This window comes from Salarias fasciatus, chromosome 1 (genome assembly GCF_902148845.1).
Source record: "Salarias fasciatus chromosome 1, fSalaFa1.1, whole genome shotgun sequence".
Taxonomy (NCBI): domain Eukaryota; kingdom Metazoa; phylum Chordata; class Actinopteri; order Blenniiformes; family Blenniidae; genus Salarias; species Salarias fasciatus.
The window spans coordinates 19,226,340-19,248,020 of record NC_043745.1 but is presented as its reverse complement, the minus strand read 5'-3'; the positions used below and the strand labels follow the sequence as shown (position 1 = coordinate 19,248,020).

The 21,681-nt window shown below is 42.2% G+C and overlaps 2 protein-coding genes across 3 annotated transcripts in view; one reads left to right on the top strand and one right to left on the bottom strand.

Moving 5' to 3' along the window:
- Positions 1-3,257: 3,257 nt before the first annotated feature.
- rcn1 (reticulocalbin 1, EF-hand calcium binding domain) overlaps positions 3,258-21,681 on the bottom strand; it is a 28,094-nt gene continuing 9,670 nt past the window's right edge. The window contains exons 7-8 of the transcript XR_003931415.1: positions 11,918-11,920; positions 3,258-3,269 (exon numbers count right to left, since the gene is read on the bottom strand). The gene's annotated coding sequence lies outside the window, so the exon portion shown is untranslated. The remainder of the gene's footprint in view (positions 3,270-11,917; positions 11,921-21,681) is intronic.
- Positions 8,415-16,618, top strand: wt1b (WT1 transcription factor b). 2 transcript variants are annotated; one of them, XM_030090619.1, is made up of 10 exons: positions 8,415-8,477; positions 8,764-9,186; positions 10,495-10,617; positions 11,616-11,715; positions 13,056-13,136; positions 14,325-14,430; positions 14,524-14,671; positions 14,778-14,867; positions 16,206-16,298; positions 16,477-16,618. In XM_030090619.1, exons 2-10 carry the CDS (start codon positions 8,766-8,768, stop codon positions 16,596-16,598), a joined length of 1,284 nt encoding a protein of 427 aa, XP_029946479.1. In that variant the 5' UTR covers positions 8,415-8,477; positions 8,764-8,765; the 3' UTR covers positions 16,599-16,618. The 2 variants fall into 2 exon arrangements, with proteins under 2 accessions (XP_029946479.1, XP_029946487.1); XM_030090627.1 differs by having other exon boundaries at positions 8,416-9,186; positions 16,206-16,289.

The window sequence follows — 21,681 nt, the reverse complement described above, 5'->3', positions numbered from 1 at the left end:
GACATCACTTTTCTCTTTGAAAGATTACCCTGGATGTCTTGGAAGAGAGTTATGGAGGTGAATCTGTTCTGGAAGAGAGGTTATCAGATTGAGCTGCAGTCCATGTTTGTGGACCACCATGGAAGGCTTGACCCTGAGCTGTCCAACATGGAAACCCGTCCAATGTCAAAGGGCAACTCTCTTCCACTACACATCCGCTGACCTCTGGGTGCACGTGTTGGGCCTCAGTACCTCGTGGGATCCTGTGTATTGTTACCATGGCAGTTCACTTGGTGATTGAGGTGAAGAGGGTAAGTGGAGCAGGAGGTCACCTTAAAGCTATATGGAGTCAGGTTACTAACATTTGGGTGTTTTTTAAGCAGACTCTGTCCCAAGATGATACTGTTGAATGTTTTTCCTTTCCGAACTGCTCTGCTAACAGTTAATCTTTCATGAAAATGTGTGCTTTGCTGAGACTACAAAGACACATTGTAGGTTGTCACAGTTCCCTGAAAGTCACATATTTCTTATACGGTCAGGGAACTTCACTATCATGCTTTGAAATAGTGCGCTGATGGGAAATGGGTGATGGAGAGTTTCACCACAGTGCTTGTATGATGCGTCATTCAGAGGGGAAGGCAAGTGCCTGGTACCAAATCCCACCTTCGAGCTCTCCCTGCCCTTGTATTCTGTCATGGCAAAGAATTTATAGTTGTTTCTCCACATGAGTGCTTGTGTAACTCTTAGGCTTTCATTATCTGATTAACAGCTGTGGTCAAGTGCCTGGTGTATTTCAAGCCCAGAATAAGAGTTTCAGAGGCTTTGAAGCCACAGCTGCATGTGAGACATTGTTTTCGTCTTCTTTAAAAGGTCTTTAAAATGCCACAGTGGACTACAGTGCTTAATACTCTTAATAATATTCGTGGCAGACTGTTCCGAAAATAACATTGACATTTGTCCAGAGTAAACCTTTTAAACTCCAAGCAGGCTGTACCTGGTACATGTGTTAAACTGGGAATCCGTCTGTTTTTTATCATTGCAAAGTTAATCTTACAAAGTAGTATTCTCAAGATATATATGTTTTCTAGGAGCAGATACCATCTTTTTTCAGGAAAATACACCGATGACTGAAGTGTTTTTCTTTGCTGGTGTGCTTGTGCAAAATTCTTTGGAAGATTGTTGTTAATTCTACATTTTTCTGGCATGCTGCTCCTTCTCGCAGATAATGTTCAGGTTTTTCAAAGCAGGCTCAAGACCCTCCTTTTTAGTCTTGCTTTTAGCTGATTTATTTAGTTTTTTTTCTTTCTTTCTTTCTTTCTTTTTTTTGCTATCTGATGGTGTTTTCCTCCTCATGTTTACCCATACTCAACCTCATGTTCATATTTATTGTTGATCGTTTGATTGTTCACTTTTAGTATGTCTGTGTGTGGGTGTGAGTGCAGGGAGGATGAGGGAGAACAAATTGATTTCGATTGGGTTTGGGTGGTCGGGTGGGCACAGGGGATTGTTTTTTTACATGTAAAGCTCTTGGAATTATTTTTTGGACGAAAAGCGCTTTATAAATAAACTTTGATTGCTTAATTCTTCAGGTCACAAGTTAACTTGGAGTTGTGTAACAGGTTCAGATATTAGCAGAAATAAATCTTTTTTTGGTACTGTTTTTACTTTGAGGTTGACTCCAAATTTTTTTGCAAGTTTATTTTTTCAAGAAATCCTTTCAAAATAATGCTAGCTGAGCAAAGAAAAAACTTCTTTTCTTGCACGTAAGTAGCCTATGGTAGGAATGGATATATATGTATAAGTAGTTTGCTCAAAATGAAAAGCTTAGCCTGTGTTGACTTTTTCCTTGTTTGCCTGACAGGACGGAGCACATGCTCTTCCTAAACCACTGGCAAATTGCCTACTCAGCCTCCTCAAAGATAAATGACTGTGTGTTGGTTGAGCCCAGGTGTCTGCTTTCTCCCTGTCAGCCGGCCAAGTGGTGAGTATCCGTGTAAACCAGTCTCATGGTCATCATCCAACATGGCTGCCTACCTTCCACCCACTAATTGTCTGGTTCCCACAGTTCTGCTGCCTTCATAGTCTCTGAAAAATCCCCTCGCTCAGGCTCATCTATCAGCCAGTGACCTTGTCAGAGTGCATCGCATGAGTAAGTTTCCTATTTCCCTAGGCGGGGCAAATTGCCTGTTAATTACTTGTCAGCTGACCCACACTCTGCAGATATGAACACAAATAAAATTTAACAAATAAACAAAGACCAGATTTTAAACACTGATGAGTCCAGAGTTCACAGCAGTCAGAGGTTTATTAAGTCCCACTGGGATTTTCTGTTGGACATGTAGTCTTTACAACTGATGTGACACACAATGTCAAACTCCTTACCTTGCCTTTGTTTTTTGTTTTTTTTTCTTTTGTTTTTTTTATTGAAATCTAAATAATTCAACATTTATTTGTCAATGAAACGTGTAATACTGATGTGTCTTTTGAGTTTGCTATCAACGTCTTTTGTTGTGTTGAGAAAACCAATAGGTAATAATAAACCAGAGTCAATTAGACTTCCTACACAGTGTTTATAAGTTACTTCTTCAAACTGGTTGCCTGTGATCTGTTTTGATGACTATTTATTAATCTCTGTGATCACTTATCTCCTGTTCCACCGGATGATCAAACAGTTTAGTCGCAGATGGATGCATGTCTGAGTGGGTGAAGTTATTTATTTAAAGAATTGTTTTCTTGTTGATATAAAACCTTTGCTCAGCTGTAGTGCACAGACCATTTGCAGACCAGCAAAGTCAAACATGATCAGAACAAGACGATTGTTAAATGAAATGGCATCTTCCTTTATCACTGGATGACCAGCCTCATATCACACTGAAGACTACAGCAATCAGTCATTTCAAGTGTGAATTTGTGGTTTTGAGGTTAATAATCCCACTATGTCAAATGTGTGTGTGCTCTGTTTCAGCAGAAAAGCTTAAAGGCGTAGTTTTCCTGGAATTTAGATGTTCCTGCTTAGATAGATCAAGTCACTGCAGCAGGACTGGTGCTTTTGTCAGTGATGGAGTGGTCTCTTGCCACCATAGAGTGTTTATCTTACACATAGTCACCAGCTACGAGATGCAGTAAGTGTTAAAAAGGCATGGTGAAATAGAGAAGTACGTTTCTTTCAATAGTGGATGTATTATGCAATGTTTGACTAGAAGCTGTAGATTTCAGATCTCAGAATTACAATGACAGACAGATTCAACATTGTGAAGCTTTGACGTGCTGTTTAGACATTTGTATCTGTGCTGATAAATATAATAATGATGACAGAGAACATACAACAGCTCAATTCCCATTTATAATTAGTGTAGACCAATAGCATCTCCAAAACAGAAAAACGTAACATTTTCCATGCAATATTTAGTATTTTGGTCAATCCACAAAATCTTAACTACCCAACTACTTCACAGAGCCGTGCTGTAAGAAAGAAGCGTATTATTTTCAGCTTTGTGTATTTTTTTTTAACATAACATAACATGACTATAATGCTGTGAAATGATTGCAGAAGTTTCAGCGTAGCGGTATTTCCCTAAACTCTGAGTGTCAGAGGTGACAGTCACATTCTGGGCTGATTGTTGTAATTTGCACAGTTTCCCATCATTGTGCACACATCTCGGAGTCATCCCGTAAACTTCTGCACACCCTGCCTCAGAGTGAAGCTCAAGGGTATGACAACAGACGGTAACCACCAGAGATATCTGAAATGTTTTCTGATGACTGCTTGCATCTCAACCGCAGCTGCTTGGGTGTGACAGCTTGGAAGAGGCCATGGTTTACTGTAAAGAACTGATAAAGGTCGGCCTTGATCCTGACGCACAGGCACCTGCTGGGATGAGATAGAAGTTATTCAGCAAATGTCAACTCGACACCGGCATAAAAAAAAAATAAAATCAGCTAAGCATTTCATGATATGATCCAAACTCCAATGTGGTTAATAATGCCCAATTTCAATTGTTCCTCAGTGGTTTACATATTTACATATTTTACTTTATAGTATCACAGGTCTGTGATGTTCATTACTCAGATGTTCCCGGAGTCGTTCCTCTTTCAACATGAATAGAACCATCTTATCAACAGCTGTGGAACATAATGTGAGAAAATCTTTGCTTTATAGAAGGTTACAAGTTTTAAGAAGTGAAGCCTACGAGGTTTCTGTTAGGTCTCCCATTCACAGGGGTCGCTGTAGCAGATTGTACCCTGCACGGTGGGATTTTTTTTTCACTTATGCTGAACACCCGTCCATCCCCAACTTGGATTCAAACCCATGTCTCACACTGTAGTGCAAAACCTAACCTAATGCACCTTGGGGGGGGGGTTTGACAATAATCATGCTGTGGATACTTAATCAGGTAGTAGGGAGTACTATCACTCTGAAGTGTACAAACATTTTTTTTCCAGTGACTTGTTTAAAATCAAGGGAACAACCCATCCATTCATCCATCCATATTCTAAGCAACTTAATCACAAGGAGTATCGGGAGCCCGAGCCTATCCCAGCTGAAATACAATTTAAGAAAGGTTACACCCAGCACCCAAACCAAATCAAATCAAAACAAACCCTGCATATCCATCCAGTTCTGAAGCATTGGACATTTTCCCCATGGTTGGCAACACTTAAGAATTTGTAAAATGTGTCATTATTCTTCTTTGAAGAATAACTATTGTGTAGTTATGCCTTTGATAAAGTTGCAGTTCAGTTGTGGTTGAGTGACATGTTTCATTGAAAGGAAAAATAAAGACATTGTTAGTTCAGTCTGTTGCTTGACCACATTTACACAAATGAAGATTATCTGTAAATTGATTTTTTTTTTTGACATGGCATATATAACAACAAAATGAAACTGTGTACACTTTCAAAAGGAGATACAATGTCAGTTCACTCTGAAACACACTGACCTATGCACAACACACTCGGACATGTGAAAAGCACAGCACGCCTTGTCCTGTTGACACTATGTACAACACACTCTTAAAAAATCTTTGATGATATAACGAGATGTCTGTCATAATTAATTCTGATATGCAGGAGTTCTTTGGTTTTATTGTTTCTTCCACTTTTACCCTTTCGGCAGGAGCACGTGCTTTGTAAATAACCCAGGGGATGTGAGAATAAGCGTTTGCTGATAGCAGGAGTCGATGGTCACCTAGAGAATGAAGACGGAGTGTGTGAAGCATCACTGGAGCCTTGTTGTGCCTGACTCATGAACCGTGGCAGTGCTCGCTCTCCCACAGATCTCTCTTCTCTGTTTCTTATCTCTTGTTTGATATGCAGCACTTTGAAGAGAGCTCGGAGTTGATACAGGATAATTAAAAACTGGCAACTGCAGTTTGTCTGTGTGGGCTTGGAGGAAGAGGAACAGCGTTGATGTTATTTAAAGTTGATTTTGGCCTCGGCTTCAAGAGAAAGTCATTTTAAGGTATAAAGTAAACACCTCTGAGCACGACCGTAACCGTTTAGCACCAGGACGGATGGTGACCGCGACATGCTTGGATTTCGTTATCTCGCAGAGCCGGAGTCTGGCTGTTCCAGACTTGAACATAATGCTCAGAGAAAGCAGTGAGGGATTGCACTGCCGCGGGTTTGTTTTAAATAGTACCCATTTCCTGGACGCCGTGGGCAGATAGCAAAGAAATGATGAAACATTACAACACTGTGTTGGGTTTGTTGTCCACTTGTTTCCATGCTCACAGAGTGAGCTGAAGGACCGGGGCTTTTTAAATCCTGCCGTCAGCACATCGAAATAACACATGACTTTCTCTGGCAGATTTTCCCTGGCAGGTCGGTGCGCCAATCATCTCACAACAGTTATAATACTGATCGCTGATATTATATAAGGCTAATAAGTCCTGCCATCATTTCAGATCACTAAGTGTTCGTGATTTTAATTGAAACCACTTAATAGTCCGTTCATCTTCTGTTGCAGAAGCACAAACACAGATGTTTATTAAAGTGGAAAAAAGCAATTTGTTTCTCACGTTTCCTGCCAGGACACATATCAGCGCAGTTTATCATGTATCTCTCTGGGTGAAAGAAACTCTTCTGGAATTCCCTGTTAGTCATCTCACCGCAGAAAGCTGCAGTCTTGCTAGGGGTCAGAGGCAGTATTGACGATTTCCCTTCTTCTGCGCTGCGATGTTGTTTTAAACCCGGAGTTAACCAGAGATTGATCTGAAGAGTGGCTGGATTTGGGGGCCGCCATTAGTCATAGGAGCTGAAAGGGTTGTTTTCTCCCGGCTCTGTCACCTTTGATGAATCCTCTCTAAAGACTCCACTGTGGAAGAAACAGCAAGAATTTGCCTTGGCTCAGAGGCACTGCGTTTCCTTTCTGCCTCTCATCTTTGGAAAAGTTAGTTTTGATTGCGCCTCAACCTTTTGTCGGCAAAATACATTCTTTTAGTTTGTTTGTGTTTGTGATGGAGGACCGTAAAGTATTGTTTTTGGAGAAATTAATTTTCAGAGCTGCTATTTTCGAATGTGCTACATTGACATCCACTGAACGTCTGGGTGTTCCTCTGGGATATGGCTCTGCCTTTGCACTTGTTTATTTCCAAGAATAGAGTAAGTCAGGGAGCACTTAATCTTGTTCAAGGCCACAAACCACCCGGATGAATCTGTATTTAGCTTTTAGTAGCATTTGTAACATTATGTTCATTGTAATGAACATACTTCAAGCTTCAGACAAGCTTGGACACATAAATTCAACACAACTAAACCTTTTGTAGTCTTTTTTTTTTTCTCTATTGTTAACACTGTTGAAGTTTTGCGTCTAAATGAGCCTGCTAAACATTGCTGAATCTCTAAAGCTGTCAATAGTATTCTGAACCAGAAAAGTGGAATGAACTGTAATGAAGAGGCTCTGAAAGATGCATAACTGTAATGTTGCAACAAAGCCTGACAACAACGTCCTCCATACTGGCACCTCAGCAGTTCACTCACTGATTTCATCACTCTAACAGTGACTCAAGTGTTTTGTCCTCTTGTCTGCCCGTGTAAAGCGTCCATCCCCCACCCACCACTTCTTCTAAAGTTGATTTAGGGGTCAGCGACATTCTCAAGAACCCCAAACTATATTCCAGATGGTGGTGGTGACAGACGCTGCTTAACACTCTTTGCTTTTGTACTCTTCGTGGACACCTATGAAGATAAATGATTGCGTTTTGCATTTTTTTATTTATTTTTTTATCGTGTTTGACAATCATTTTAAAAGTGAAAATAGCCATTTGGTGCAGGAACATTTGACAGTTACTGTGATTTTAAGAATAAACAAGAATAGTCCAACTACAGTAAAACTAACATTAAAAAAGACGAAAAAAACAACATTGATTTGCAACACATTGTGAAGCCGTCAAGCTCTTAAGGAAAGGAGGAACCCAAGTGCTGATCTGACAATTATTATAACGTTAAAAGATCCACCGCAGCTGTCTGGGTTTTATAGGCGTATAGAAGTTACAGCATTCCTGCTGTAATTCCACTTTGAGTTCAGGTCAAAAACCTCTTACGGACTTTTACACAAACAGACACACCTCCTTCTATTCTAGTAAATAATTATCCATCGTGTGATGTGGCTTTGCTGGGCAGTTTTTGAGATTTGGAAGTTTTACATTTGTTACATCTAGAATAATAATTACCACCAAGTGGTGTCTGAATCTGTGTGTTTGTTTGAAAAATAATTTAGAGAGTGAAAAAACACGACCACATTTGAATTTGCAAACACACATTGTGGAATGAACATCTGGAAAGAGTAACACTTCTGCTACGACTTTTGTTTTGTATCTTTAGACTCACTGTCCTCGTCTCTGTGCTTACACTGCGTCATTCAGTCGATGACTTATTCTGAAAGCTGGAGTGCTGAATTGAAAACAGGCGAGTGAGAAGAGTCAGACACATTTAGGAGAAGTGTCAGGCAAACATTACGCCTTGCTGTGTGTGAAAAGATTTTTAAAGCACTTGTTAAAAGTGTTTTCATGCATGTGCTCTGGATAGTGAATATTTTTACTTGTCAAAACACATTTTATTGCAATTTATTGTCATTGCATTTAATTACATGGGGAAAATTTACTGTTTCAACCAGCTGTCAAATTGCGTAGTCACCACCAAGCAGATATTTTTAAGTGGAATCTTAATTCAGAGGAATTAAGCAAGCACACTTCACTCACTTCCTTACCAACATCTTAAGATGCAACAGCAGCATCACTCAAACTGGAACAAAGTTTGAAGAGTAGCCCCCCCCCATGCAGATGTTTTGTTAGTCAGACTCTACTCAGCAGTGCAGCCTGTGCTGTCCGAGGCAAAGCAAGGGAGTCATCCTCTTCTCAGCCTGTCTCGCTCCGCCCCCTGTTCACTGAGTTATGTAGTATTTGAGCCTTCAGGAGAATAAGGAACGCCAGACATTATTGAAACAGAGGAACCAGGCACTGTTACCCTTCCAGACTCCCTCTCCAAATCCACTGCAGGTATCCAGGGAGCTGAAAATTTGGCGTCTAGGTTTTCCTCATCAGTCAGTACATTTCATTGTACACTTCATCACATGAGGCAGGAAAGATGGCTGCAATAGCGCTTTTTCAGCACTGACATTTGTTTCTTTGGGACAGATTGCTTCGTCCTTATTGTTTCTTCAAATAGGTCTTTTTTTTGTTGCACTCTGAGGAGTTTATGACAAAGTGACTTTTTAATTTCCCAGCTCTGTGCACTGGTGGAATACTATCACTCCTTATTGGGACCGCCCTGACCTGCCTTCAGCAATGCTGACTGAACCGTGTGGAGCCATGTCCGTGGGGTCAGACGTTCGTGATCTGACCCTCCTGCCACCAGCGCCGCCTGTTCCATCCTTGCCGGGAGCCGGCGGCGGCTGCGGGATGTCGGTCGGCGGCGGCCAGTGGACCCAGCTGCTGGACCTGCACCCCGGCTCTCCCTACAGCTCCCTGCCCTCCCACCACTCGCTCATCAAGCAGGAGCCCGGCTGGGGGACCGCCGACCCCATGGAGGACCCTCACTGCGGACTCGGGGCCTTCACGGTGCACTTCTCTGGCCAGTTCACAGGCCCGGGCCCCTGCCGGGTCGGAGCCTTCGGAGAGCCAAACACAAGTCAGCCGAGGATGTTTCCTAACGGAGCCTACCTGCCGGGCTGCGTGCAGGACAGCCAACCCGCAGCCAGGAACCAGGGTAAGAAGCATCGCCTCGCTCACCTCTGCCGATTCACATTAGGGCCACAACGCCAGGAAGCCGCCGCATCATTGATGGGTTCATTATCATCCCCCTATTCAAATATTTTCTGTTTTAATAAGCATCATGCTAATAAATAAATTCTAGGTCTGACTTCTTATTTATTTGTTGCAAATGCTGTCTGATCAATGCGTTATTTGCTGTACTGTATGAAAAACCTACTGTTTTTCAGTCTGATGAAAGTGTTGTGTCCACATGCGTAATACAAACCTCAAAATGTCTAAAATATTTCACCTTTAAAGTTCTTCACAGCCATTACTCTTCTTCTAGAATACAAAGCAAAAAACAAAAACAAAAAAAAAACAAAGCAGGGGCTTAAAACATTATTTACAGTCATTTCTTTAGAAGCGTTCCCAAACCGGCAACATATCGCATGTGACATCGTGATAAACGATAAGCCGTAAATCGCAAACTACAGAAGGTTTTATGTTTATCAGTGCGAGAGACCCCGTTTGCAGCGACTTGCTGCGGTGAACTCGGTGAAAAAGTTGAAACTGAATCGACTGGAATGATCTGTTTTCATGGATAAGATGTTGTTGAACCTTTTTCCTGTCAACATGGCCGGCGTCAGTTTTCTCACGGGGTTCATTACCTTGATTGCTCAGGCGTCTGCGCGGTAAAACTGCACGTGTCTGCTGATGTGACTTTCAAAGAGCATGCATGGCAACGAGTCACGGCTTCCTGCGGTGGAAAGTGGTTTTTGATGAAGTGGTGAAATAGTCACCGTGGCTTCTTGCCCCCTGCGGGGGTTTTAGAACATCTGGCCTCTCGGTCCTAGTAGAGATAATGTAGTTTATAACCAACAAATTCTACGTATCTTCTGCTTTAATTAGTCTCGTTTTCTTTACTAGAAATAACAGCATTGCAGATATTAAATATATTGTGCCCAAAAACAGTTTATTTCTTCTGAACCTTTTTTTTTTTTTTTTCATGGAAGAGAATCAACAGTCGTTCATTATAGCCTGTCTGCAGTGGGTTCGCCAAATTTATTTTTCCACCTGCAATAAATATTACAATGACAAGGCCAAAGATAGATAGGGGAAAAAGAATATGTTACAAGGAACAAGGATTTAGTGATGTGATGAATGTCTCTCTGTGGCAACCCAGGCAGGATGAAGAGCGACTCCCAGGCGGACACAGATAACTGAGCAGAAACCCAAGACTTTGTAACTTTCTCAGTGCTACAGTGCGAGACGGCGGCTGAGATCCCTTTTGTTTCCACTGCGCTTCTCTCTGTTTCCCTCTCAGGTTACGGCGCGGTCGGTTTAGACAGCAACCCCAGCTACGGCCACACTCCGTCCCATCACGCCCCTCAGCTCTCCAGCCTGTCCTTCAAGCACGAGGACACGCTGTCGCCGCCAAACAACATAGGTAACCGCTCTCACTAAATTGGTTGGAGAACTGGAGAACTGTCACATCACAGCAAGGTTATAGGAACAACACATCTTTTTTCAGATCTCAACTGCGATGCTGTGATAAATTTTCCTTCCATCTCCTTCCATCAGTGTCTGCTCTCACATTCATGCTGTATTTGCACTCATGAACAAAGTCTCACTTTTTAAACATATATAAATGTGGTTAATGACTCTGGAAATTATAACTTTAGGAAATAGTTTTAATTTGACTCTGCTGGTTATTCAAAAACTGTCTGAGGACCTCTTTACCCTATGAACCAGAAAACGGTCAGTGTTTCTCACCGACCTGTCCCCTCTTTGAAAATAAACTGCGGATGTTAAGCTGCCTTTGAAGTAACCTTTTATTCATTTAAAAGAAATAATCTGGAAGAGTTTTATGTCAGTACTGAGCTATTAATATTGTGTGTTAAATTTTGGGAATAATTTAATTTTTTTAAAATAACTCATTATTTGTAGTTGGCAAGCTGCTCTGTGATAACATTTAAACAATTAAATTTTTAATAATTTAATTAATAATTTCCTATTTCACAAACATCTTGATTGTGTAGCTTGGGTTTAATTTCAGTCGAATTCAAAAGTAGAGAATGCAAATGATCCACTGTTTACAGCTGCAACTGTATTTTAGTTATCTCGTTTAAAACAAAACGACTGGTTTTGTGTTTGACTGTCAAATTAACAAATAGATAATTCTGTAAATCTCGCTCAGCGCTCCAGAACAATTTAAAAAAATCACTTCCTTTGGCATCTGGGAGGAAAAAAATATCTCAGAACATTTTGCAGTTTTCAACACCCGAAACCAGTGAAATTTTTTTTATCGGGAGTTGCTGTTGTGTCTTCATGCCTTTTTAATGACAGCCTCAAACATCAGTGAATGGACAATAGCAGCTGCATATTAAGTGGCTACATCAGCCGTCGCCCTATTCTGAAGCATCCTTTTTGTTTCCTGATGTTCAGTTGACCAGCAGTATCCAGCTCCTAATCCCATGTTCGGCTGTCACAACCCGTCAGAGACTTGTCCAAGCAGCCAGGCTCTGCTGCTGAGAAACTACAACAGGTACAATTATTTCTCCCTGCGTGAGTTTATTGTTGCTATTTTTGACCCACTCTACCGTGAATTCCCCTTCGGCGCGATTCCATTTTTCCTGAAAGTTTTCAGGCTCCTCATTCATCAGTTGATGTCAGGTTTTTGTTGTTTTTTTTCCCACTGACACCGCATGCAGCCCGCTCCCTTGCTGGTCATTTTGGGGAGTGTGAACTCTCTCTGATCCCGCATTAGCCCCATGTTTGCCTCCACACTGTCTGGATCGTGAATCCTAATTTGTTCTGAGGTTAAGTGCTGCCCACTGGTGCCCAGCAGGCCAAAACAAACACTGAGTGATCTACTGCTGATGTGTCCGAGTCCACCCTGAGGAAAAATGAGGAGAAAAGCAAAAGAGACAAGCTCAGTGAAAGGGAGAGCGTTTCGAGAGAGGCAGGGAAGCCAGTGCTGGAAATCTGCCTATCCCGCTCTCTGAATGTGCTTCAAACTTGTTTCCATTTTGATTCAAAACATCTCAAAGGGTAAATTGGGATCAAATTCTTTAGATGCCGGCCTGCGGTGTTGTCGGAGAAAAAGAACATGTTCAACCCAAATAGTGGGACAGCAGCTGATAAGACGGACCAAGACGGTAGTGTTGTTACAGCTCATGGCATGAACTGGAAACCCTCAAACACACACACACACACACACACACACACACACACACACACACACACACCCGTCAAATATCAGTGAGTCTTTCCACAGTTTAACATAGTTCAGAGCTGATTAGTGAACCATCGCAGTCCTTCCTTCAAGGACTTCTCAAGGAATGCCTCCAGAATTCCCCCTAAACTTCTTCCGCCATTAATGATACCGAGGAAGGAGTGATGTCATGCGCCGGTCCACGGCGTGCTAGGCACGGACGCACTCACTCCCACACTCTGCACCATCGCATCTTCAAGCGTGTGTGTTTCCCTGCGTGGTGTGTGTGTGTGTGTGTGTGCGCCGGTGTTATCCGCCAAGGTAAAGAATGGCTCAGTGCCCACGTTTTTTTTTTTTTTAATGAGAGCGGTGAGGAGTGCGATGGGTGGACAGGATGTGTTAATAAGCGAGCCAGTCGGAGTTCCCCCTCAATGAAACATTTTTATCTCCCTACAAGGGAGACAAAGAAGAGACAGGACACTCACAGAGTCAAGAGAGACTTGTGAGGTTTCAACTAAGCAACAACTGAACTAAGAAAAACTAATTCTTCATCATGTCAGAACTTAAGCTTTTGGTAATCTTTGAATTTATTTGTGTAGTAGTTGCAAAACTTAAAAAAAAAAAAAGAAAAAAGGTAGTAGTATGTATTCAGTTTGTTGTGTGTTTTCCAGTGATAACCTGTACCAAATGGCGTCCCAGCTGGAGTGTGTGACATGGAATCAAATGAACACACTGGCGTCTTCGATGAAAAGGTGAATTCTTTTTCTATTCTGTTTAGCTTTTGCTGAGCGGAGTTTGTAGAGATAAAGAAGAGGTGGAAGGGAGGATTTCATCCCAGGGCAGTCGGCCAACTGTTAGGAAGAAACCGGACGCAGAGAAAAACAAAATAATCGTGCTGTCTGTTCACGTCTCCTTCGTGTTTGAACTTACATTTTTATTTTTGAGAACACTGTGACTTGACCTCACTCCTTCAATGACCTGACTTCATAGCTTTTGTTAAACATTGACGTCACAATCACAGAGGAAAAAATATAATTATTGTACCTCTGAAAGCCTGATCAACATGATGGGAACATAGTAATACTTTTATAGCTGTTTATGAACACTGACAAGCAGTAGTATTGTATTATAAATACATTACTGGCATGTGATAAGTTAAATTTTTGAATTAATTGATTGCAGTTAAATTTGAAAAGTATTTAAGAATAATATGGAAACTTCAGTTGTTTTCTTTTCCTTTTTTTTTTTCTTGTATCTTGGCCGGAAAATACATCAGCATAGCATCTTTAGTAAAAATAAAAACAAACGACCTTCCTGTTTTGATTGTTTGGAGTCCAGAAAATGTGCAGCACCAGCTACCGGGGCATGCGAGTCCAAAGAATGCACAGCCACAAATCATGGGACAGACTTCGTTTGTCTTCAACAGAGTCCAATCTCCTCTCTCTTTTCAGTTGTTTTCAACACTATTTTAAACTTTTACTTGAGTCATTAAGAACCGACAATAACTTTTTTAATTTGTGTGAATCCTGTTAAATTTCTGTTTATGCAAACAAATGAAAAATAGAAGTCATGATTCACATGAAACAGTGAAGTTGTTGATTTCCAGATTCCAACACTTAAATTACGATCCTATGATAAAATACATATCAAGCCTTTATGTTTCTGGACTTTCTAAAGTTAATTCGGTTTATTTTCAGTTTTATGAATCTGTGTTTGGGAATACCTTTTCTCAACTTAAATTTCTTTTTGTCTATTACATTCTTGTCATAACTCGATGATTCATTATTTTATTTGGCACACATTTTTAGAGCTGAATTTTCAGCAAATGTCAGAAAAAGAGTCAGTAAAGAGCTTTTTAGTCTGAGCTTTGTAAGGCAGCCTCAAGTATTTAATTCCCTTGTTTGTCTGGATGTTTTGGTGAATTTGTTTTTTCCCCCCAGCGGCCACTCAGCCTCCTACGACAGCGACCCCACTGCTCCTCCTCCTCCCATGCTCCTCAGCGCTCAGTATCACATTCACACTCACGGCGTCTTCAGAGGGCTTCAGGTCTGTGAGCGACTTCCTGCAGACACATAGTTATTAAAAACACAAAGCTACTTCTTCACTGTCATGCCCACTGCTGTTGGTTCTTTCCTGCAGGACGTCAGGCGGGTATCCAGCATTGCTCCTCCTGTTGCAAAGTCTTCAGAGGCCAGTGAGAAACGCCCTTTTGTGTGTGCGTATCCCGGCTGCAGCAAGAGATACTTCAAACTGTCTCACCTGCAGATGCATGGCCGCAAACACACAGGTGAGGCTGACACCATTACATGTCCCCCGTTTTTTTCCTCATTAGATCAACATCTGACTGCAGGAATGAAGCTGATACAGATTTTATGTGGGGTTTGATTTTGCAGGAGAGAAGCCTTACCAGTGTGATTTCACTGACTGCGGCCGCAGATTCTCTCGCTCGGACCAGTTAAAGAGACACCAGCGCAGACACACAGGTAAGAAGAATCCGGCTGCCTTATCTCTGTGAGCTCCGGTTCAGATTTCATAACACCGGTGGGATTATTTTTCAAAAGTTTCAGACAGTATCATAAACTGTCTAACTTCATGGCTCTTATAAATCCTAGACTGATACTTTAATCAGTTTATAAAAAAAAAAAAAAAAGCTGTCAGAGCTTCATTATTTCTGAAATTCTTGTGGTTTCCTTCACTAACTCATGAAGAACGTTTTCATTCTTATGACACACAACATAAGGTAAAAGAAGAGTTTTAGAAATTTCTTTGATGTGATGTGTCTAATAACACATTTTTTGTCATTTTTATAAACCTTACATGACGTTTGCAGAAATACTTACCTGACCCATAACAGAACCAACATGGGAAACTATTACATGACTGATTCAGTTTAAAATAAACACCTTAAATTGTGATTCTTTAATTCGGAATAAATGCTGCAGTAAGAAGTTGCTGCATTATTTTATTTGAAAATTCTGAATTGTCTGAATGATAAAAATTCATTCTTTAACACAGAAAGTAAAGACAAACTTGAACAAAAACTCTGTACTCACAACCAGCTGTTTAAGGAACCTAGAATGTGTGCTCTTCTAGCAGTGAGCTCTTCTCCTGCGTGTTTTAAGACTTATTCGGGTTTTCTCAGAGACTTGGCTTTAAAGTTAAGATTAATAACGTGTTGACTTAGGTCGGGAGTGATTTGTGTAAAATGAAATGCCTGTGATAATACTATCAGCGAACTTAGGAAACAAACCAAAAGAGAAAAAGACCCAATTATTTGACTGTATAAGCTTTGACTTGATCTCAAACTGTTTTATAAACATTGAAAACTAAAGCAGAAACCTGCAAATTACAATTATTGACCTAACTGTAATTAATTGTCAGCTTTTTTCTTTTTAACCCCTGCTTGCACTTTTGAGCTCGTTTATGAACGCTGACAACCGACAGTGGAAATGATGGATTACTGTGATATGCAGTATTTGGAATAGAGTAGGATTTAATAGAACTTCGACCTCTACATCCCTGAACACATTTCAATCCAACACAAAACACCATATATACCATATATAACCTCAACCATTACTTTTGAAAATCACACGTTACGACTGTTTACACCCACAATATGAACATTTTAATCTTGGTTTTAAAAGTAGCCCCACCCCTACTGTAAAATCTGCCTCAGCAGTGTATAATTTGTGATGTAATTTTCAACCCTCGCAGCAGCTCTCATGGGATATATAAACTTTTGACCCCTACTCCCACCCTCCTCTTCTCGTCCATGTCTCCGACGATATCACAACCCAACCACTGTTGTCTGTGTGTAGGAGTGAAGCCCTTTCAGTGTGAGACATGTCAGAGAAAGTTTTCACGGTCAGACCATCTTAAGACGCACACTCGGACTCATACAGGTAAAACAAGTGCGTATACCTTTATTTTTTTTTACCTCTCCATTCCTCTCAATGAGATTGATCCATCTTGAAGTGGTTTCCTTGACTTGAAGTTTTCTTCCCAAGGGTTGAATTTGCTCTAAAGCAGTTGTTTCTCTTGTTCCCCCACCGCCCCCGGCTCCACCCCTCCATGTCCCCTCTTTGTCAGGTGAGAAGCCTTTTACCTGCCGCTGGTCCAACTGTCAGAAGAAGTTTGCCCGCTCAGACGAGCTGGTGCGCCACCACAGCATGCACCAGAGGAACCTGACCAAGCTGCAGCCTGCCATGTGAGCAGCGGGCGCAGGAGGAGGAGGAGGAGGAGGAGGAGGAGGAGGAGGAGGAGGAGGTGCCAGCCAGTAGAGGGGGGCTCCGGACTCCTGGAGCCTGGTCAGCAGACGCAGAGCTCTGCCAGTGGTGAGAGCAGACTCACTGATGATGACCGACCAGATCTTCAGAATGCTCCTCGACCAGAACTTGTTTTGGTGACACGACGTTCACACTCAGACTTTGGGAGGGTTCAATGCCACAATATTCCTGAGCCAAAAAGAAGATTTTTTTTAAAATTTTTTTTTTTAATTTTTTTTTTTTTTTTATATATATACATTATTTGTTGAAGAACATGTTGGTACACTTTTTTAAATGTATATTTTAGTATACTTGTTCTGGCCTGTTGATGCATTGTTGATATTGTTTCACCGTGAAAATGTGCTGGACTTTGTAAACTGGATTTATGAAATGATCTTCATGTCAGTGTTTTTGTGCATTTTTTGAATTTAGAATTTTTTTGTCACAAAGTCATTATCATTGTATTGTTTAAGTATATGGGCACTCACGATTTTTTGTATATTTGTGCTTTTTTTTGCATCACAATAGTTATTCTTTTTTTTTGTAATTTTCTACGTTCTTATGAGACATAAAAGTCTTCATTCACATCAGTGCAAAGGGTGAAAGTGTATCGTGTGTGAGAGAAAGACGAGATGTCGGGTGTCAGAGGCCACCGCTGAAAGGTGGTAGGGTATTAGAAAGGGGCGGGGCGGGTGACAGACAGTAAAACAGCACCCCTCTGCAACTCTGACAGGACGCAGGTCTCAGCCTCCTAAATCTCAGACACACATCTTCATAACTGGGAACATCTGGAGCCCGATAAATCTCATTAGAAAAGACACATACCTTAGTGTCAGCAGGCTGTACTCTACTGCCTGCAACCCCCCCCTCTTTCTGCACGGGAAGGGCCCCAACAGGCTTCCACACAGACACACACTCAAGTCCCCCATCCAGCTCTTTGCATGTCTGCGCCACATGATGGCAGTGTCAGCCTTCCGAGCCTCGAGCTGCGAGCGTAATTTAAATACCGCAGCGGCCTCAGATTGTCCATGTCCACTTTTCTAGTGGCCTTAGTGGCATTTAGTAGCTGCAGTAGGTATGGTAATAAAAATGAAAGTGAGAAAAAGAAAGGCCTGCTCAGAGCGCGCCCGGGGACATCAAATATGCATGATGTGGATGGGGTTGTGTGTCAGCTTCGTGTGCGAGACGATGAGAGATGGGATGATTCAGCTACAGCAGGTGTGTTAATAAAATATGACTCGGTGTGGGCAGAAAGAGCTGTTGCATGTCTTTGCGGGCTAATGACGCTGTGTACCTGGAAAAGCAGTGTAAACACGCACATGCAAGCGTTGGAATGTTCAGCTGTTGCCGTTTCAGGGGTTAACGCACGGAAACCACAACATATGCATCTCTGCAGAGGGCTTCCACTCATGGTCAACAGGAAGGCTCACGCAGTAACAGAGCGCACACATTTGCACCTGCACCACTTCTTTCATTTCCACCGCGGACCTTTACACTTGCCAACGAGCAAAGATTAAAATACCTTCCTGCCGTTTCAGGGTCACGGGCTGATTCGATGTGGTGATTCAGGTTGTTTTCCAATTCGCATAATGGCCGTGAGGTAGTATCTCTGTGATGTTCTGCTTTTCCTGCTTCTTAATCCAATGCACTTTGATTAAGGACGGCTTCTCTTTGTTCTCGCTCTGCAGGGGCATTGGAAAGTGCAGGGAGATCAGAGGGACAGCGGAGTTGAACATTTTACTCACTCCAGTTCACTCTTAACTGGAGACTGTGTGGACTGAGCAGATCTGATGCTTTAAATGTCTGCAGTCATTACATCCATCATTATCACACACACACACACAGTCACATGAGACGCTCGCTTCCAGCCCACATTGATCTGCACAGCATTCCTTGTGAAACACAAAAGTTTGTGATCACAGAAAAGAAGGAGGATGTATCTTAATAGCACGGCGTAATGCACTCCATCCCGTCCCGCTACACGTTACCCCCAATCTGAATGCATGAACACACATGTACACCCACGCACACACTCGCACGAACACACGCCACCAGATGCCCCCTCAGCTGTACTGCTGGCTGCCTGCCTTGAAGGGGTGTCGGCGTGGGTAATCTCAGGTGACGTACACCTGGTAACGCACAGCCCAAGACATCTGTAGGACAGCAGGCCTGCTAGCTTCACAGTCTCTACATCCACATGCAACAGCACAGAAAGGCTTTTTTCCCCTCGGTGCCCGAGTGAAACAGCCTCACTGTCACAACAGAAGCCTAATGAAAAAGCAGCGTTCCTTCCATTGATGCAAATAAAACCTGTACTTTCTATTGATTTATGTTGTACTGAATAGAAAGTTCTCTCATTTATGTGGCAAAAAGATATGGGGGGTGGGGGGTTGTTTACGATATATCATTTATTAAAGTCCCAGGTGCCTCAAACATCAACATACAGCTCCTGCTGTGATCCTTACGGGCCAAAAAGACGTTACTTAACCTCGGGGTACTGGAAAGGTCAGTGCACAAGTAGTGCACAGAGGCCCCTATCCGCCCCCAGGGATTGTTAACAAGGTCAAGGCCCCAGAGAGGAAACTTAACAGGGTTACAAGGAGGCCCGCATGCAAAAACAGCCCTGCGCCAACAGGAGGCGCTGTCAGGGAGCGTTCCTATGTTAAGTGAAGCATGTTTTTAGTTGTATTCCCAGACAGCAGACCCCCCCCCCCCCCCCCCCCCCTCCCCTTTCCCTCAGGCTAGCTCTCCGATGCAGAGCTGCTGCTTTGCAGTCTGAGGGGCCTGGGGGTTCTTGGGGGTATTCCCTGTGGTGTACCAGGGAGCCTGAGGGGCTCCGGTGTGCAGGAGCTCTGGGAATGCAGAGGCCTTGGGGGCCTGGAGCTCAGATGGGGCCTAGAGGGTAAACTTTCTCACTCAGGGAGCAGAGATGGGGCAGAGAGGGAAAGACAGCGAGGGGAAAACACCTTGAGAGGAGTCTGTCGGAAACGCAGGCAGCAGCCGGAGAGATCCCAAGAGGGCACACAGGCACAGAAACACAAACACATACGTACGCACACACTTCCAACCCCAAACCAATATGTGGGACAGCAGAGAGAGGCAGACAGAGCATTTGAAATATTCCCATCTCTCCTGGAACATTTAGTCTTTCATCTTCCCCTCTCTTCTCCGTCCTGCCGTCTCCTTTATTCCACAGGAAGATATTAACTCCTCTGACAGGGTTAGATGTGTCTCTATCATGTGAGATACAAGATCACAAACTAACGCCGGCGCCCCGGGGAACGGGAAAGGCCTCGTCTCCCCCGTCCTCTCCTCTCCTCTCCTCTCCTCTCCTCCATCCCAAAGGTATCCAGATGCCGGGACGGGAACAGTGAGAACCGGGGAAAGAGGGAGACAAATGTTGACAAATGGAGCGAGAGAGCCGTTTTGTCCAAAGACGTCCCGTCTCACTGGGACGGCTTGGTCCCCACCCTCAATGTCAGGAACTCCAAAAACAACTCAACTGTGGACCATTCTGCCCGTCTTTTAATTAAAAACTTGAAAAGTTCCCCTCTGCATATTTCACATGAGCTCTGTAAGAGGCTGTCAGGACGAGCGGGCGACTGCAGCGGCCATATAAAAGCTGTTTGAAACTGATTTTGAGTCACCCAGATTTCAGTCCAAAGGGCTCCCATTTCTCTGGATGCAGTTCCAATTAGTTACCAACTCACTGAGTTTATGGTTCCTAAATTGAAATGTATCGCTCTTTAAAGCCTTCTCTCTAATTGGGTGGTCATTAATGGTCAATTTCTTATCTACACTGTGTTGATGAGCACATAAAAACTTATGATGATAGAAGAGCACAAGTATGATTCTTTAAAAAAAAAAGAAAGAAAGAAAGGAAAGATAGAGGGATGAGTCTCGTTCTGTTTTACCACCACTAGGAGGAGTAAAGTCCTGTGATGGGAAACAGAGGAAAACTGTTTTCCATGAAAAATAGACTGACCCGAGTGTCATTGTCCAGAAATACAAACACAAATGGCAAAAAGGTACAATCACACAACTGAACACAAAAAATACACTGCAGTGGGTAACACAAACATGAGGTCATATTTAAGTTATGAGGCAGGTTCCTGCGCTGCAGGTCTCATTTTAGCAGAGAGGATTTCAGTCACCTGAATGAGTGTCAAAATCATTCAGATGCATATAATGCAGTTTCAGGGAAATTATACTTGCAATGATGTTTAATTCAACACTTCCATCTCAGAAAGGCTCAGTTAAGGGATTTGAGTGAGACCAAATGTGATATGTAGGTTAAGTGTTTCTTAGACAGACAATGGATGATGCATTTCTGGTGAAATTTTGTTTAATTCCTTTAGATGGAAAGTTGATCCAATATCTAAAAAAATGTGTTGCAAATTATTAATTTGGTTTGAAGCACAACAGAAATTTCTAGATTGTTGAACGTACAATCATTTAAAAAACAAACTCGAATTTACATCACCCCCTAAAACACTATGCACAACAGACATTTTTAATATTACAGAGGATGTGATTTTTGAAATTCTCAGCAACACAAAGTGTTTGAATTGACTGATTGATGACAGGCCCTTAGTGATGTCTCAAACTGCTGTCTGTTTGTTTGACCTCGGTCTATCTTTTTTCAAAATGTGGGCTGAGCCAGAAAGCTTTGGAAGGTGCAGGGGGGATACTATTTAAATAATAATAATAATAATTATACGGTCTAATAGAGATAAATGAAAGTTACATAATGAGTTTCAGTAAAACACTCCTGAAAGATACAGACTAATAAAGCCTTACTAAATATTTCAAATTGGAATCACGTAACTGGCAGGAGAAGATTTCCCAGCAGCCATTAAGAATAGCATTTTGCACATCAGGCGATCAACACCATAATTACTGCTTGGTCCGACCCAAACCTGGACTCTGATAACCCCTGCACCGGACAGCCTCATAATGATCAGAGACGGAAGTTTTATATTTGGTTCTGTCTGTTATTATATAACGTGCTGGAAGATTTTGACCAAAG

Coding starts and splice junctions, on each gene's coding strand:
- wt1b (XM_030090619.1), top strand. CDS start 8,766: ATGCTGACTGAACCGTGTGGAGCCATGTCCGTGGGGTCAGACGTTCGT. Junction 9,187..10,494: donor ACCCGCAGCCAGGAACCAGG/GTAAGAAGCATC, acceptor TTTCCCTCTCAG/GTTACGGCGCGGTCGGTTTA. Junction 16,299..16,476: donor GACTCATACAGGTAAAACAA/GTGCGTATACCT, acceptor CCTCTTTGTCAG/GTGAGAAGCCTTTTACCTGC.